At 38.5% G+C, this 18,867-nt stretch overlaps 1 protein-coding gene across 3 annotated transcripts in view; it reads right to left on the bottom strand.

Moving 5' to 3' along the window:
• The window catches only part of TBCD (tubulin folding cofactor D), a 122,387-nt gene that overhangs the window by 37,377 nt on the left and 66,143 nt on the right, over positions 1–18,867 (bottom strand). For all 3 annotated transcript variants that reach the window (XM_061455595.1, XM_061455597.1, XM_061455596.1), the window contains 7 exons: positions 16,919–16,948; positions 13,506–13,591; positions 9,568–9,648; positions 8,771–8,844; positions 7,738–7,855; positions 6,260–6,320; positions 4,990–5,012 (listed from right to left, as the gene is read on the bottom strand). In XM_061455595.1, coding sequence (XP_061311579.1) covers positions 4,990–5,012; positions 6,260–6,320; positions 7,738–7,855; positions 8,771–8,844; positions 9,568–9,648; positions 13,506–13,591; positions 16,919–16,948 — 473 coding nt within the window. The remainder of the gene's footprint in view (positions 1–4,989; positions 5,013–6,259; positions 6,321–7,737; positions 7,856–8,770; positions 8,845–9,567; positions 9,649–13,505; positions 13,592–16,918; positions 16,949–18,867) is intronic.

Consider the following 18,867-nt stretch of genomic DNA (forward strand, 5'->3'; position numbering starts at 1 on the left):
CAGAGTCTGCTGATGCAAGGATTCAGATAGGGACTTCTGTGCAAACTACAAAGCAAAAACTGAGTCATAAAGGCTGCTCTTCTCCACTTCTGCACACCGCCAATAAGGAAGTCAGGCCACTTAGAGCTACTCTTATGTTAATAATTTGACAGCTATCCCTTCCTCTGGCATTACATCAACTCAATTTAATTTCAGAGTTTAGAGCTTCCCCAAAGACAGCTGTCCCCGTGCAAAGAACGAAGCATGGTGACAGCGACTTGTACAGTAAGATTTCCATGTAACACAGAAATTAATCAAATCCATCTCTGAAGGCACTGAGATACTGTGTGTTCTCCTCTGCAAAGCTCCTGAAGTTATTTCTTGCCTACACACCACAGTATGTCCACCAATATATCTACAGTTTGCTCCTTTTCCACAGCTCATATATATTTCAATTTCAAGAATTGAGAATTCTATCAGAATCCTAGATCTTCCCTCAGTCAGTGCTTAGTTTGTCAAACATGATGCGCATCTTTCTATTAACTTTATCTCGCTCTACAGTATTTCACTAAATTAAAAAGATACGGATCTACCTAATTCAGAGATTCTGAATTTTGCTGTACTGTCAGTATTCTTTTTTCTTCCAAAGACACATCCACAAGTTGCATCACATTAATAGATGTACCTGTTTCAAGGTTTAATTATTAATTCAATTTGGAACTTGACTGATGCAGTGCCCAGGCTCCATGAGCTCCTAAGCATTCCTTCCTATGTACACTTCCACAGCAAAGCTTCTCTCCAGAAACAGCTTAGGATGAGTCACAATTTATTTGTGGAAAATATAATAAAAATACACAATCCCTTGTAGAGCTGATGAATTAAGATTACTGACCTCAGGATACTTCTATCTAATTACACAGGCCTGAATCAGAACCAGTGGCAGTGCTGTTTCCAGTGCACATGGAAGTTCGAGGTATTTTTGTCGATCCTGCTTTTTTTTAGTTATTTAAAACCTGCCTTTTGTGGGAAGCTTAGAATTCATCTTTAAGATTATAAATAACAGTAACAGAAGCTGTCAGTATATACATTTTTATAAATACCTGAACCTGAAGTTAAAACTACTGGAATAGCTCAAGAGATTCACTCACAAGTACTCGATTTCCAAGTAGCTAAAACCACTTGTTCAATGAGGATTTTCAGCTCCATATGAATTGTAACCTATTATTTTCCATGGGAACTCTGTCTCAAATAGAATCAAGGTATCTTAAAAGGTCCATGTTACATACTTACTCGGCTTGGGAAGTACAAAATGGCTTTATCACAAGTTACGCAGGGGAGGAAAGAGATGCACCTCTGAGACTTACAACTCTTCAAAGCACAGTAAAGCCCGACCTCCTAGAACCACCGTGTTACTGGATGCAAAAAACAATTTAAACTTGGAAGAACTGTTAAGATGAGCTTTGTTGCAGGGCTGGAATTATTTGCTGATTAAGTTAATATGCCTAAAAACCTCTTACGTAGATGACTGCCAAGAAACACATTTGCCCTGAAACCATCAAGATTAGTTGCTACCTTAAAGGTCTTTGAAATGAGACGAGTTTCTCTTTTGCCTAGCACCTGTCAACACCTACAGGCTACCCTATGCTTTTGGAAAGCTGATGCTCTGAGGATGACAGTCCAACTCAGACTGGCTGCTCCTCTAGAACCCTAAAATTGCTTGTCTCATGTAGCTGACCATGTAATACACACAGCCAGTCTCTTCATATATTACAAGAATGAGATCAGAGCAAAACTCAGCATGCAGCACATTGCACTACCTGGATCATCCAGTGTGGGAGTTGCTGCCCCAAACACCGGGCATCCTGTCAGACCTTCGATGGGAACCCTGAGGGCCCAATGAATAGAACAGAGCTGAAACACAGAAGTGCAGTGCATCTACCTGATGAAAGTCCAGTATATCTATCTGCAGTACTTCCATACCCACCCTGAAGTATCCTGTTATCCAATCCTGTGTTTGAGGTCCTACATTATCAGACTTAGAACTGGCTACAAGAAAGGAGGTAAAAAATATTCCGAACATCTATTCGGTCAAATATTCAGTATGTTCACCTTGTATCAGATGATGCCTTTTTAAAGAATCTTAACAGAATTACCATTAAAAAAACTTATTTCTTGAGGACTTTTCAAACTGAGAACTAGTACAATGTCTCAGATGCACTACAGAAATATATCTGCTACAAAAAATAAGATTTTAACCATGTGGGTTCAGTAGAAGCCAGGTTGATTCAAGGCCAGGTTGGACAGGGTTTTGAGCAACCTGGTCTACTGGAAGGTGTCCTTGCCCATGGCAGGGGGTTGGAACTGGATGAGCTTTAAGATCCCTTCCAACCCAAACTATTCTATGATTCTATGATAATATACATAAGGCTGACCATTAACACTATGTTTAAACTGGCAGACTGACTTCCTATCCGAAGTAAAACAGTTTAAGACAACAGATGCCACAAGCCTTTGTCTTGGGTTTTTATATACAAAAGTAACATTTGAAGCAAATAAAAGATAGCTCCATTTTTATAACTCCATTACCCATAGAGCACAAAACAGGCATTATGGACAAATACTCTAAGTGACATGGTTTGCATACGACTTGCTATGACTAGAGCCCTTTTAATACAGAAAAATCAGGCTCACTGTACAATACTGCACTGGAAGTACATATGCAAATTCTTAAACCAACCAGCTCCTCAAGACAAACTCGTGCTTCAAATGTGTCAGAGTCAAGACTAATGGAAGGAAGTACACACTGTTGTGCCTGGACTTGCATCCTCCTTTTTCAGCATACTATGATAAAACCAGAAAAGGACTTCTAGAGGAAGACAGAAAGATACGTCTGGTCTTTAAAAAGTGTTAATCCAGTAGAGGACAGGATTTTCTACATTTAGTATAAACAAATTTGATTGCTTCAAGTACCCTCAAAATTGAGAAGCTGGGCAGGATAACTCAGAACTTGAACTGCATCCTGTGTGAAGAGTAATTCATGGCCACCACTGAAAATCAGGTCAAAGACATAGCAAGAGCTGCTAAAGAAAGTAAGATCGCCAGCTACGTGAAGGTCTCCATTAGAGCACTTTGGCTTTATCTTTTTTGACTTGAGGTACTTACGGATTCAATGGAATCCTAACCATTAGACAATGAAGAATCTCACAACCCGTTTTCCAGCTTACAAATTATAAACTGTAATTTCACGTTTCATTTTTTTTTAAATCACAGCATTTTTACACTTCACTTCCTTTCCCTTTCTCGCAGGCCAACACAGTATCTGAAAACAGCTTGATCAAAGCATTAAACCCCATTCAGTCCGCAAAAGGAAAGCTATGCTTGTTGCCAGAAGTGAAAGCAAAGTAGCTAATAAACAGTTGAGACCTGTGGCCTGATGCTTTTTCTGAATGCAGTTTAAAAGCCAGAAGCACAAATAAAACACACAGGTTTTCAACATTCCTACAAGATGTTGTTACACCGAAAACTCCCGGTAGCAATTTCTCAAATGGAAATCTTTGGAATATTATGTGCAATAATTACTCATCACAAAACAAGTTTGGCTTGTTTCACTAAATGCTTGCCCAGCAATACTCATATTGCTGGTTTGTTTTTATAACCTAGTTTATTTTTCTTGTCCTATTTTAAAATGCTATGCATACCGATATTTTAAAATACGGATTGTAGTAGACATCTCTGTGTCAGCCTAAGCATTAGAATAAACAGCAGTGAATCAATTTTGCTTGGAGTTGAATTAGAAGTCTTATCTAGAATGAAAACATTTCTGTAGGCATCTTATAAATACCATTAAGTGCAAGAAGTGCACATTATGACAAAAACAAATTACACCCAAGCTCCACCCTGACATTAAAGAATTTATGGGAGCCAAGACAGCCACCCACAAAGGCACTAATATACAGTATCAGCATTAAACCCGTGTGCCAGTACAAGCTAACTGAGGAGGAAGGAAAGTTTCACATCAGTATGTACGACCCTCATGAAATAAATTTTAACTTTTCTTTTTTTTTTCCAGAAAGTTTCAGGATATAAAAACTTACATTAAAATTTTTACATTATAATTAATAATTAGACAAAATAACTACTCTGACTTGACTGTTTTCAGATATGCTGTGTGCAAAGAAGGGAATCAAACTGCCCAAAAGCTCAAAGAATTTGTCAGTTAAAGCAGGAAAAAACCTGCGTATACAATCATTAAGGGATAGAAGTCATTAATTGTGTTTTGACTTCCTTACATTTAGGAAGAAACTCTGAAGTCACATACTAATTTTGGTTCACGTTTACTTAACAGTTACTTAGCACTGGCAAGGCAAACTGCCTTTATTTCCTGGAAGCTTTAATAAAGAGGAAATGAAAAACAACACAGTGAAACTCATTTACATTTTCTTTGGTGCAAGGGATGAAAACTTGCATGGAACCTTTTGTAATACTCCTGGCCTACTCAGTCCACAGGATGAAGAAAGTAATTCTGGGGCTTAGATAAAAGCTCCTTTAATAAATAAATAAATACCTTTTGGACTCATTAACTTATTAGGTAAAGGTCATTTCTATAAACCTATTTCAACCATACAAGTACTACAGTACAGGTGAATAATGAGAAAGAAATCCATTGCACACTGCTGCAGCCAGGAATTAGCAAGCGTATTCTGGTTCACATTCTGTCCTGCCTCTATCACAATAGAGAGACCAGTACTTACTGCTGTCCCACTAATCTAACATGCCCTGGGAATTGTACTCTCTAAACACCATAACCATTATAAAATAGCATCAGCCACTGTAATAGGCAGACAAAGCCAAAGGAATGCACGCACTTGCATTTGGATGACCTGCGAGAGACTGGCAGTCTATGGTAGGTGTAAATAGCTTCTACAACCCAAAACACCCCCAGGATCCTACTCTTTTCATTACTTCTAATTCAAAATGCAAACAATTATTTTTTGGCAGCTATTTTATTACCTGTACAATTGACGACTTCGAAGCTGGGGGAAAAGAAAGCAACAACCATTAGTATTAGCAGAGTGAGTTTGAAGTGTTTTCATTTTTTCTCCTCACGTGCAATGTCTATATACTGTAAGCTATGCAATACTTTGGATTATTCTAAAAATAGAATTCAAAGGGAAAATATTTAAAGAAAACCCCCTCTTTATAGCCATTTGAATTTTACATTCAAAGAAAATCAATTTAACACATAGATAAAGCGCTGGTTGTCTTAATTCCAAATCCTAGCTGCTCCTGCACATACCCTGGAAGGTAGTTTGGCTTTTAAAAATACATTTGTTTTCCACAGTTGGCCCTTCTAAAATGATCATAAAGGATTAAGGCCGTTGTAACAGTACAGATACCGCTGGCCGAGATTTCAGGCATTTCAACATGAGAAAGTTAAACAAGGACGAAGATACTTTTTCAACCTGTACAAGCAGCTTTCACCTATGCACAGCATTAAGCAAGTAGCTGTATGCTTTGAATCATAATGAGTAAAGCTGACAGCTTTAGTGCATCGAACTGGGACTAAAGGTACTACACATACTGCAGTAAAGGAGTAGGAGCCTGAATGAAGAACTGTCTGTTCCATTAGGTGAAGAAACAGGAGGCAAAAGAATAAAACAGCATGACTTTTAAAGGGACAAGTCAGGCAAAATTATCTCAGTAGAAGCATTTTAACTTGCTATGAACAAGACTTCATTTGTCATAAGTAGAGAAAAAGACAATACACCAGCTGAAATACAGAATACGATTTTCAAGGTCTATAAACAACTAAATCATGGATGCAAAGGTTTAGCAATGAAATCCTGATAAAGAAGAATAGAAAGGACAGAATGGACTCGCTGGGAGATCTCTCTTGAACATGGTCACATTAAGGCAACAGCCATATATCTACTTGCACAGCCAGTCCGTGTGTACAGAAAGAGGGAAGAAAACCAAAGTGGAAAGAAAACCAAAGCAAAACCCCACGTGGTATTTCAGGAGTACAACTAGCAACAACAGAGAAAGGGGCTTAGCTAAGAGGCTGGGAGAACAGAAAGGGACCAAATACAAAATTACAGTGGGATTAAGGACATCTAGCTATCTGGAGCATGTGTCCAACTTACTGTTTGTGGGATTGCTTCCTTTTAGCAAGGGGAAGAGGAAAGAAGATGGAGAGCAGCTGTCTAAATTGTAAATGTTTTTTTGTTCAAAAATAATACAACATACCAGGTTAAAAGATACATTTATACTTGCTACACACCTCTTCATGGATTTGCTTGAGTCCCTCCAATGATTTTTCATCAAAATAATGTGTTACAGATCTGTGAAGGTATACAAATTTTTTAAGACTGCTTTCCTAATCATGCTAGATATAATTTTTCTTCCATGACTTCACTGTACTTTCAAGCAAAATCAATAATTTGATTTTCAAATTACATTCATCAGAAATATGCAATATTTAATTCTAAATAGTTCAAACATAATGACATAAATCCTTTCCTTATCGCGTAGCAAACTCATTCTTAAAGGACTATAAAAAACTAGTGTCAGTTCCTAATAATATTATCATCATTAATAAACCAATAACCTTTTCTCAGCTCAGCTGAATTATGGACTCTAACACTCCCATGATTTTTCCAGCTATTTCAAGTATTTCCTACTATTAAAAATACTCTGCATCATCTTCTCTAACTTTTTTTCCCTTGAAAAGGGAAAATACAAATTCTTTTGATAGACACTGCTGGCAGATGCAATTGCTACTTGTCAATAACTCAAGCCCATAAAAATCAGTACATGCTTTTGCTATCTGTTATTTGAATTCATCTCGGTATATTTAGCTTGTACAAACAACAACATTAAATTTGTTCAAAGTCACCACTTCAGATATCTTTGTGTGACTGCATTAAGATGTTCACAGAAGTGAAATACAAAAGGTTTATCGGTGAGTAATTATCCAACTTGCAGAACAAAAATAACCCAGAAAGTCTGTTTTTTTTAAATACATTTCTTCAGTGTACATATACCTTTGACTCCTGCACTCTGGAGTCTTATTTTCCACTGCCTTTAATCTTAAACAGCCGCTCATCCCAATTTACATCATGCTTGTATATAATTCTGCTATGATAACTTCCAAATTCTAGTTTTTGCAATAGAGATCTTCAACCATTTCTCACATGTGATTCTTGTGATAGAAAGAAAAGCTAAATGACTCGTTTCTTTAATGACAACATTAAAGCAAAGACATCTGCAAATAATTTTGTCAATTATTCCGGCTACATCACTTATATGTAATATGTGTGTATGTATACACACATACACCCTTATACAGATAAAAGAGGTACAAAGATATATCTATATATTTGGACCACACTCAGCAGCAACAGTTAAATCGGTCCAACAAGCTGCTTGAGGAGGTATTTCTCTAACACTGATGACAAGGCTGTCCCCTCACCAGGAAGACAGCATATGTACAGGGAAAGGGGGATAATCTATATTTAAATTACAACTTTGAACTCTCCAAGTAAGGCAGCAAATAATCCCACTTTCCTGATGATGACTTTAGACTTCAGTTTATAACATCACTGAACAAAAGGTTAAGCCTTGGCATGACTGATCAAAACAAACAAAAATTCCATGGAAAAGAAGTTCAGTAAGATGGAGATTTCCATACTTAGGAAGTTTTCAATAGACCAGACATGAAAGGAAAATTTATAGTCTTAGATAATCTTGCGTTTATACCTATTATTCTCTTCTGCCAGTTTACACAGTGCATGGGTGATCTCAGCACAGGCAAGAATTGCCCCATGGCGTGTGTGCAGATCTGTGCCCACTGATAAAGGCAGAAGTCTTGGCAAAACTGAAAGAGATGAAATAATTTATTATTTTTTTTAAACAAAGCACAGTGATAGATCACAGCTGTAAATGCAACCAAGTCTGCCTAGAAGTAAGATGGGAAAACCATTTCTGGGAAGTCAGGCCAATGTATCCTGGCCATCATATAAAAAACAAGTTTCAAAAATATAAGCAAATTCTGACAAAGCATACTAAGCCACAAGGAATTTTGCACTCCAACTACCTCCTTGTTTGCAGTAAACGAAATCACATACTTGCTATTAGGCATTAGGCTGGCTGAGCATTAAGGAAAATGAGGCTTGTGCTTCCATGAAATTTTACTTCCCTGTAAACTGCGACCTTCCCAGACCACTACAGGGAGCCTTGGTAAGATCAGGAACTACAGACCCACCTGGGTGTCAGCTGCAGCCTTTCAGCCATATTAAAAAGCAGCTGGTACATCCTCAGAATCTCAAGCGGGCCAAGCAAAGGAGCCTGAGTTCATGCTAAGAAATATTTGATTACACACACAACAGTCAAAGAGGAATTCTTCTGGAGATGTCAGACTGGACAAGACAAAACAGATCCCCCCACCCTTTACGACATCAAAGCCTATCAACAAAGCAAAAGCTAGGAATCTGAAAGCAAGCTGCTGGAGCTGCTGCAACAGAACTACACCCATTTATTCATCTCGGAACTGGTAGGGTCCAGTGTAGCTGGATCACTAAAGTGCAGGCCTCAGACAAAAAAAGATCTGGCAGTATCTTATAAATGTTGCATAAAATCTGAAAACTGGTAAAGCTGTTAGTGTCACTAACATGCACGGGAAATCTCCACTTTTATTAAGTCATATTGCATGTTTAAATCTTCTTAATACATTCTGCTACATAAGCCTGAGGGCTTGCTGTGGCACATGACACAGGATTTATTTGTTACCTACCCACGTTCGCCATGTATTCAGAAGCCCGTGGAGTAAGGTTATGCAGAGCCTTGGTTGAAAGTTCTCGAATAACACTGAAGATGAAAAAACCATTTTTGGGGGGTTAGCAATTTAGTAGAAGTAATGGATTAAAAAATAACGTCAGGACCAAAATGAAGGCCCCAGCAATATTAAAAATTACAGTAGTTTCTGTCCATCCCATGCTACCCCCCTCAAAAAAGCCAACAAAACCCAAGAGTGGACAAAACAGACAGCCTACAGCTAGCTTTTAGCTATGTGAATAGAACTTATTGCTGAAAGAGACAAAGAAAAACCTAAGTGTGGATGGTAGAACCTGAGGGCTCATTCTCAGCATTGGCAGGGCCACTACAGTAAACTGTTATTATTTCTCATGATGCAAACTATTATCAGCACTGATATAATCTCATTTGTGTTATATGTACGCATTTTAATCTCCATGAACACTGAATATGACTAAGCACCATCTCTATGCATGAAATCTACTTTAATTATGATAATTGTATGGTGATGGTGTTTACCCCCCACATACACCATCTAACATATAAATGTGTTTTATTGATCTATTAACAGATTAAGGTCATGGCAAAAAGACAGAATTCATAAACATGTTTTAAGTGACAATACAGTAGGGAGGCATAGATGACTTGTCGGGTTTCCTTCAGTCACATGCTATTGCAAACTCTGGTAGAAGTGAAATTTACAGAACTAATCTAGGAAAGCATGATATGCAGAACACTCAGCTTCTGAATATTAATCATTAGACTTTATGAACTTACCTATCCCAGTGGTTAATCTTCATGTTAACTAAATGATCAATCATCGGCTGTGTGTACTGAGGAAAGCCAGCAATATACACACTGAAAAAGAAATGTCCATGGAGAGTACAGTATCAGCGTCTGTGTGCATTTTAACACAAGCTGCTCTTAAGATCTAAATCCTCTAGTTTTAAAGCAACCAAAAAAAAAAAAAAATCACTTAATCATGAGATGCAGCTCAATTTACCATAGGAAATAGTTTACAATTGTTGAAAACCATTTAAATCACTTTTGTAAAACTTCCAGATTGCTTACAGGAAAATTCCTACACGTATAAAAAGGTTGACAGCAAAGAACAGCAAAAAGAAATATTCAATTCCCATTGTTACATCCTAGAAAAATCTAGATGTGTATATTAAGGTATACAATTATTTCAGATTGAGAAATGTTAATGATGCAATCCACAGCACGGTAAAATTAAAACACCGAAATGTGCTACATATTCATAAATAAAATGGTCCAAAATGAATAGTGGTTATCAATTTGTCCTTTTTAAAAATCAAGTATACAGAAAAAGTCAATTCTGACAAAAAATGTTGCAGCTGCAGAGTCAAGACCTAAGACCTAAGGGAACACCAGAATTCATTAGCTAGGTAGCCTGCATCATTACCTAACCTGATAGCCACACTTGCTTTCCAATCTTCAGAAACATCAACTACTGAAAACTAGGGTCAACAGAAGTGAAATGGTTTTTCAGTACATCTGATGTATATTTAATAATCTTGGAAAGCTAAACAATCAGTAGAATGTGTTTGTGTCAAAATGGTCACACATTTTGACCATTTTGTGCAGACCATTTTGTGCAGACCATTTTGTGCAGACCATTGTTTCTGCACAAAGAGACGACATTAAGGAGGCATGGATTACCTCAATGTCACCTGTCTTAATCTTTTGAGTGACTAACTTTGCAATCATAATAGTGTTCCACTAATATAGGTGTGTGTGATTAGAAGCAAAACGAAGACAAAAACCAAGTAGTGTTGCATGTTACCATATTGGTATCTATGCAATTCATCAGAAGAGTAGGAATCCTTAGATCCACAGCACAGACCTCAGTCATTTGAGCCAATACATGGTATAGAAGTATATCTACTACTGCTATGAGCCCTGGAGGGGGATTAGAAAGGTGGTTTAACTGGTTGTTGATGCCAGAAGAGAAATAGTAAAATTTATTGTTCTTTGGTTCCTTTCCCTGCTCTGAAAGAACACAAAATAACAGAGAGATTGACCCTGCCGTATTTGAGTTCTCCTCTCTTCTTCACAACTGCTGAGTCCTAGTTTTAGCACTCACCACTTTTCCCAACCATTTTATTCCAAGCTCCCTTGCTCAGCTCATCAACGCTGATCTCTTGGGCCATGTCTGCAGCACAATCCTACTTTCCATTTTAATTTATAACTAACTACAATCCTCATCTTTTGTACCCTATTGAGTATTTAATGCAAGTAGCCTGGGATACAAGTCTAACCTTGCTGACTATGTTCTGGTACATTTTTTGTATCACACTCTACTTGGATTAAGAAGCTTCTTCCTTAACTCTGCTTTTACCAAGCCCAGAACTCCTGGAATTGCATCATCTCTTTAATCCCAGTTCATACAAAATGGCTTTCCTCTACCTTCCATCCTCAGAACAAATTATGACATCTGAGCCGAAAGGGCACCCAGTGTGAAAAACTTGCATAAAAATATTTCAATTTTAAAGGGCATTAGTAACTATTTCTAAACACACACATAAATATAAGAATGTATATGATATTGCCTCTCTACAAGAATATATCATCATTTATTAACCAAAACCAAATCCATCTGGAGAAATTGGCACATCCTTTTCGAGCTTTTATTGCTCAAAGGAATGTAGCAGTACCAACCCTCACACCTGCAGAGCCTCCTTTCACACAGCCACACTATGTTGGCACAGAGAGTGTCCCAAGATCATTTTATCTGGGTGGGGGAAGGACAGCCGAAGATTCCAGATCTGGAATATGAACCTCAAGCAGCTTTTTCCAGCTACACAAACAATTACAGCACCTTAAGGCATACTGATCAGAAAGGTTCATTCTTCCTACCACATTATAAGGATACATGTTTTCTGGGCAGCCAAATATATGCTTCTGTACTTTTTCTTTGATGTTACTCAGACAGAAATAAGGAAATAATTAAGAACTGACCCAAAAAATAACATCTTGATTGAAGAACAAGTGGTGAAAACTTTTAAAAGTAATATAATGAATGAGATGTCAAATGCTTTACAAAGAAGGGTTTGATTAATAAGACTGAACATAATTTCAAGGAATCGTGGTACTAAATGCCTGAGATTTTTCATACAGAATCTACAAATTCAGTCTTTCTGTTGCCCAATTTGAAGGCCCAGGAGTGGAGGAAAGAAATCAAGAGTAGAAGTATTTTTGCTTAGATAAGTAACACTCCTACAAAACCCATGGAAATTGCAATGAGAGGAGTAAAAAAAAATGAGCATTTGAAAAAAAGAAAAGAAATTAACAATTCAGCTCTCAAAAAGTAAGGAGAAGGTGACCCATCTCCAAGCCAAAATTATAAAAGAGAAAAAACAAACCCTGCTTTGTCAATTTTGAGTATTTTCAATTTTCTACTAGTACAAAAAGGCAGACTTTCGAAAGTCCCACTGACACTATATGGATCCAGAGCAGCACGGACCAAGTCACTGCGTTTCCCCATCTCCGGGCAGAGGCGGCAGCTTTGGGGCAGTGTAGGAGGAGGGTGTGCGCCCCACAAGGAATGACAGTAGGTAAAAGGTGAAGACACGTACAGACCAAAATGATTATGCACAAAAGGGACAATATGGAGGTGGACAGATTAATTAAAAAAATAGTCAAGGAGAAGACAGAGGGTTCCAGTGCAAATTATCTTAAAGAAAAAAACCAAAACCTCACTGGAAGTCACAAAGCTGGCACTGGGGCATAAACCATCATATACTTGTTTGCTATTTCATATTCCCCAAGAATATGATCTCTCCAAGCCTTTCAACCTGCTGGCTCCTGAGCAGCATGCAATTCCATAGAGCAATTTATCTGACCTATCTTCTAATGGTCTGAATCACCTTTGTAGGTGCCTCTTTGCATTGCCTATGGAGAGAGGCTAGACACCCAGGCTAGACTGTCTGTCTTAGGCAACTAAAGGTAGAACCCAGCCCTCAGCCCTTTTCATCTTCTCATGAGGAAGTGTACTCTTACATTCATTTTAGTCATCCTGTGCACCCAGCTTGCCTCTGAATTCCCCTGACTTCAGCACTATTGTATCTTCAGACAGCTGACCAGAGCAGAACACAGTATTCTAAGACAAGGCACTGATTTACAACAGCATCACACCATTTCCAGTATTTCCCACTACATTCCTTGCGGACTCCATACTGCAGGGATCAGTTTGTTTTTTCAAACACTACTGCATATGGTGGTTAAGATTTTTCATTGAGCTATGTATGTAAAACACAAGCACTTAAGTTAAAGGTCTGTGCACAGACCACAAATCCAACAACTTGTGCAAAGTATATTTTCAAATGGCTGTTAGTTTATTTTTTGCTACCCACATCAGAGTCTGTTTCCCATTATAACAGCATCTCCTTTTACTACAACTCTTCAAACCCCTCCCAGTCCTCTCTAACCTTGACCGTCTCAGACAGCTTTGTGACACCTGCAAATACTGCCTTTTGGCTGCTTCTTCCACATAGACAAGGAAATCATGGTCACATTTTCACCTTGTCTTATACCTAATAAGCAGTTTGATGCAGAAATAAGAAAAATTAAAACTTAATTTATTCAGAAACAACAGTGATAAACAATGTTCAGTAAGGTGAACAATCAGACAAATATTTCATTATGTAAAAGAGGTCCCTCATGTTTAAGAAAACTAATGCTTGGAACCTTACCTTATAGTCAGGTAACAGTTAACTCTGTTACCAACAGCAAAATAATCAGCTGCGGTTAGAATGTCTATGCCATGTGGAAAAGTACCCTAGAAACATCATAGGGAAAAGGCAAAAAAATAACAAAATGTTATTTAAAATACTTTCCAAACAGGCAACATTATTGAGAATACATCCACTACTACTCTCCAAGCCCTGGAAAAAAAAAACCCAACCAATTTATTTCCTAATTTACAGTAAAATCACTTGTAATAAAGATATACAGGATATTGGATATATAAATAGGAAAATACCTGGCTTCACGTATGAGTCAATGATAAACAGTCAAAGTAAACAGCAGCAGATAATAAACTATGCAGCAGCTATCTTAACACCTTTAAGTCATATCCAAATATACATTTGGTGAAAGCATGATTATGTATGTACACAAAAAATGATTTCTCTGTAAGGTCTAGATCAATGTAAACATGTTTTCAGTTTATGTGAGGGAACAACTATCTGCTGTCATTTTTATGAAGTATAAAACTAGATTTAGACACCAAGAAATGCATCACATGTAGGATACATGGGAGTTCGATTATATCTATTTGTTTCTACATATATTTTATGACTTATTAATGAAATAAACACTTGGGGATAGTTTGGTTTTAAAAAGAACACCAGTTCCCAGCAAAGCCTTAAACACTGAACCCTGCAGAAGTATCACACTTCTGCCATCACTGCTCAAAAAACTGGTTTTAGAAAATACATTTCTTAATGTGCAACTGACAAATAAATTTTTGCTTTTTTATACAAGCCATACAATTCAGATATTCAGAATTTTGATTGGCTATGACTGATTTAATGCAGTCCTACGCAGCAGGCTGTGTTTTGGAAAGGAGGAGGCAACATACCCTCCACAAACCATAATTAAGTACAAATGGAAAACTGCCAAGTGAAAGACACTACAGTGGCTTACAAAAGGGACAATCATATGATATTTAAGCAATAAGGCTATGTGGAAGTACAGGTTCTGGATGCGATACAGTTTTGTTTACAGCTCACTCATCCCTTCCACATTAGGATACAGCCATGCAAAAATAGTAGAAAAATATCTCTAGATCTAAGCCTGAATAATTAAAGAAGTATATACTGCAAGCAGTGGGAAGCTGCCAGCTACTGCAGAGGTCTTATTCTGGGAAGAACAATGCAAACAGTCCAAAAAACCAAGACCTCGAGTTTTACTGAACCAAGGACAGACAGAGTAGCCAAGAGACTATCTGCACGCCCTAATAACCCAAAGGTGAAATGAATGCACCCTCTAAAAGCCTAATGAAACACTGATTAAGGTTAAAAATATACACAAGAAATACCTCAGTATGACTTATAGCCAAACAACAAGAAGGACAATGAAATACCTAAGCATACATAGCGTACATAAGGAAAATCACAGCTAAACACTTTCAATTCTAGCTGCTAGCTGGACCTTGCTATTCATTACTTGGCTGTAAGTGTGCCCATTTGATGCCATCTCACTAAAGGTCACGGTGCCACAGTGCACGTCAGTGAGACAGCAGAATTCCTGACAATAAGTTCTTGAGTACAGAGGTCCTGGCCAACAGGTGAGCCAGAACTAGGAGAAAAGCTAAGAGTTTCCATTCTATCTGAATCTCACTTCTCCAATAAGTCAGTCTCACCAGAAGCATGTGCATTTCTCATGATCTATGCTTAAAAAAACTTCTTCAAAGCTTTCATTTACACTAAGTGTAAATTCCCATGGTTTCTTTTTCTGCAGCCATAAAAGCAAGCCCTTGGATTTGGGGGAGGCTGAACTGCAAAGGTGGAGCAGGCAGGAACCAGGAAGTAAGTGAGGTCAACTTTTTCTCCACCTAGTTAGTATCAGTGTTGTTACTTCAGATGGAGAGTATGTTTTAGCTCATTCCAATTCAGAGAAAGGGTGCCTCTTTCAACACATTACATCCTGGCAAAGAGCTACAGAGGGTGTATCCACTGATGAAGTAACCCTTTTCCTAGGCAGTAAGGAATGAACGGTTTACTAAGTAAAACTTCTGAATTTCTGCAGGAACCAACTGGAGACTGACAGCATTCTTCATGCCACGGAAGCTTATTATTTCCCTGCAAATTCCTCTTTCACATGCTGACATATAATCTAAAACTGTTGTGAGTTCTACCAACGCTGACAGGTTTGAACTGGAGGTCAAAGAAGAGTCAAAGAGAAAACTTCCTGGGTATAAACTAACATAGACTGTACTCCACAAGATTTTGGCTACATGGAAGCATTTCTAAACCTGCTGGACCCAGGAGCCCTATCTCACCTGGAGCTGCAGGCACAGGAAGGTGTTTACCTCATGAAGGGGAATCAGGCTGAGTTGCTGTGGGATGACTAAAGCTCTCCAGGGCAGTAACTACAGACCAGGAAAGAATCATGCTGGCTTCTACTTATCACAAACCCAGTTAGGCCAGGCCACCAAAAATACTGCCCTCTTCCTCCTAGCCTTCTTGCACCCTTTCTCTGCTATTAACTTAATTCTATCTAGAAACACACAATCCAGTTATGGACACATCACTTAACACCCACAGTTCTAAAGGAATAATACCCAACCATGTAATAGAGAACTTCAGGAATGGTATCAGGGAAAGCTACGCAGCGTTTTAATAATATACCTTAAAGAATGGTTTAATGATAACAAAATTTGCTTTAATCATGCTTATGCCCAGCTCTATCACAAGAATTCACTAACTGAACCATTTCCTCCCTTTTTGCTCTGAAAGTTGTATATTCAGCTTTGAGAACCAAGTCTTTACCCTAAGTGCTTCTCCTCTGAGGTTGCAAATCTGAACACTATTTAAATATCACTAAGTTACACAGGAACCTACCACAATACTTGCTTTCAAAGCACTTTGGTACCTCCAAAAGTAATAGATTTCTTATAATATCTAGGTGGTTGTGACTGTGTACAACAGGCAAAAGCAAACAGTGAGTTGAAGACTTTTAAGCCCAGTTCATTGTTCCATTGCCAACCACAGCAAATACTGTGCAGCACACTTCAGCTGCTGCATCAAAACTAAATACAAAAAAAAAAGAAAATACAAGAAATTGGGATTTTCCTGCCTTGAGAGCTTTGCACTTTCCAAGGTGTGCAATAGCTGTCATACAGGCCGATTGTGCTTTTCAGAATGACTGGAAACTACCAGAAAGCTCATTTTCTTCCAAACCTAGAATACTAAAATAAACCTCACACCTCAGAAAAATAACTGCACAAGAACTTGTTTGCTGGTAATGAAAATAATTATTTTGTGACATCCTTTTACTCCATTTCTCCAAAGCCACAGTGTCTCATTCTGATTTTGGGTACTAAACATTTACAGTAACCTCGGAGGCACTACTGAATGAAGATTGAGGAAAGTCACCATACCTGTCTCCCAACATTCTCCTGGAAGGCAGCCTAAGGAACAGAGAACAAACATACCAAAACGAGTCAGGTTTGCTTTTTGATAAACACCAGATGATGAATTCAAAACACACAACAATATAAATGACCCATGGCTTTTCTTTTTTAAATAAAGTAAGCTTTGTCAGTAGAACAAGCCCACAGGGCTTTTCTGTTTCTGCGTCTCTATGTTCTAGTGTCCTTAAAGCTATATGCTGCATGACAGCAGTTTAAGAATGCAAGTTTATTAAACCAGTCACACCCAGAGGAGTGCTTTTGAGGAGTGACACAAGGCTTCGCACTGGAACAGAAAGTCAATACCTGTGGACAACAGAAATGGAGACAGCTCGCTTTTGTCTGACTGCTTCAATTTGCCAATAGTAGGCAAAGTGTGATTCTTTGTCAATGAAAACTTCAGACAAAAACCATTGAGAATGTGATACTTACTTGAAAGATACACACCTGAAAGCATGCTGAAACACTGAAATTATAAAACCTGAAGACAAAATCATGTTTGTTTCTTGTGTTTTCTATAACATAAACTCAAAACCTTGCAAAATGCAATGACTACAACTATAAAGTTAACCCCTTACTTGCCTGGTATACAGAACAAAACCTACTTAACTCCCTACTTCAATTTTCTCCCTATCTCTAAAAAGCCAGCTATTTTTTGTTCCTTAAAAGGATACAGACTCGTAAGTACTAACAAAAGAGCTGGGGTTCAACATACGGGGGGAAGTCCCACTCTTTTACTGAAAACGCCACGAGAATTTTGACAGACAGAGCTTCTGTATTCCCTATATAAATACAGTGCACATGGGGCAATCCACCTGCACAAACAGCAGGTTCAGTCAGCTCACCAAGGTATCACCCTGTGCAGGGCGCAGGCGTGCTCAGAGCACAGGTGAAGCAAGCGCTCCTGAAACCAGCCTCGCGGTGCATTTCTGAGCTGATGTCTGCTCAGGATAATGACTGCAGTTCCTGTCGACTTGCCCGGGCTAGTTCTGCTCCTGCTCCCAGTGCATCCACTGCAGGACACGTAGCACCAGCTGCCTCGAAACCGCTCGCCCACCACTGCAGCGGGTCTGGAGCCCACCTCAGCCCGCTAGCAGCGGCAGCCGTGCTGCCAGCAGTGCCCCTGAGCTAACCCGTTGGGGATTGCCTCGGGCAGAACTACATGGGCCATCCTGTGCAGTGCCACAGAACAGATACACCCTTGGGCGACACGTAAAGCACCCTTCAGAACAGGAACATGAGCTGTAGCAATGCCCTGCGCTTGTTCTTTACTGTATGCCTCAGCCTACCTACTACCATAGGGGTTTTTCCACTCCTTATGTCTCTACCAATGTATGCTCCCAGCCAGGATTTGCCAGAACCTTGTTTCACAGCACTCTGCATGACTTGTTTCTTTTTACTTACACTTTAGTTTTAGATCCCCTTTTATGCCGTTCTTCCTCAGCATAAGGATGTTTCAGCAAGGATGATGCTCTCAACTATCATATGCAAGGGATTTAATAGTTTAATCACTGCATTACAACTTCTTTTAAAATTGTACTGCTCAGACAAGTACCTCAGTGATACCCAACCTCTAAAGCTTTTTTGTTTCGTTTCTTTTTCAATCAGAAACTTTGATATCCAAACTACTTAAACCTGGTTGTAAACCAGTGACAGTTTCATTTTACTTACAATACATCCGTAGGATTCAGACTGAAATACGCTGTGGCAAAATCATCTGAAAAAGGTGTATAGGAGCCTACAGACAGTGCTGCAGCAAACCAGGATTTGTACATAAAGATTCCACACCGATCGTTTGCCTAAGGTAGGAATTTTAAATGTCCAGCACTCTGTCACCATTTTGGTTTTTAAGTAACTTAGAAAATCATGAAGATCTAAGGAACAGTCCAGCAGCATGGCAAAACCACTCAGCACTCATC

The sequence above is a fragment of the Pezoporus flaviventris genome, unplaced genomic scaffold (genome assembly GCF_033815535.1).
Source record: "Pezoporus flaviventris isolate CSIRO_AGI_PZ_B2104156 unplaced genomic scaffold, CSIRO_AGI_Pfla_v1 ptg000020l, whole genome shotgun sequence".
Taxonomy (NCBI): Eukaryota; Metazoa; Chordata; class Aves; order Psittaciformes; family Psittacidae; genus Pezoporus; species Pezoporus flaviventris.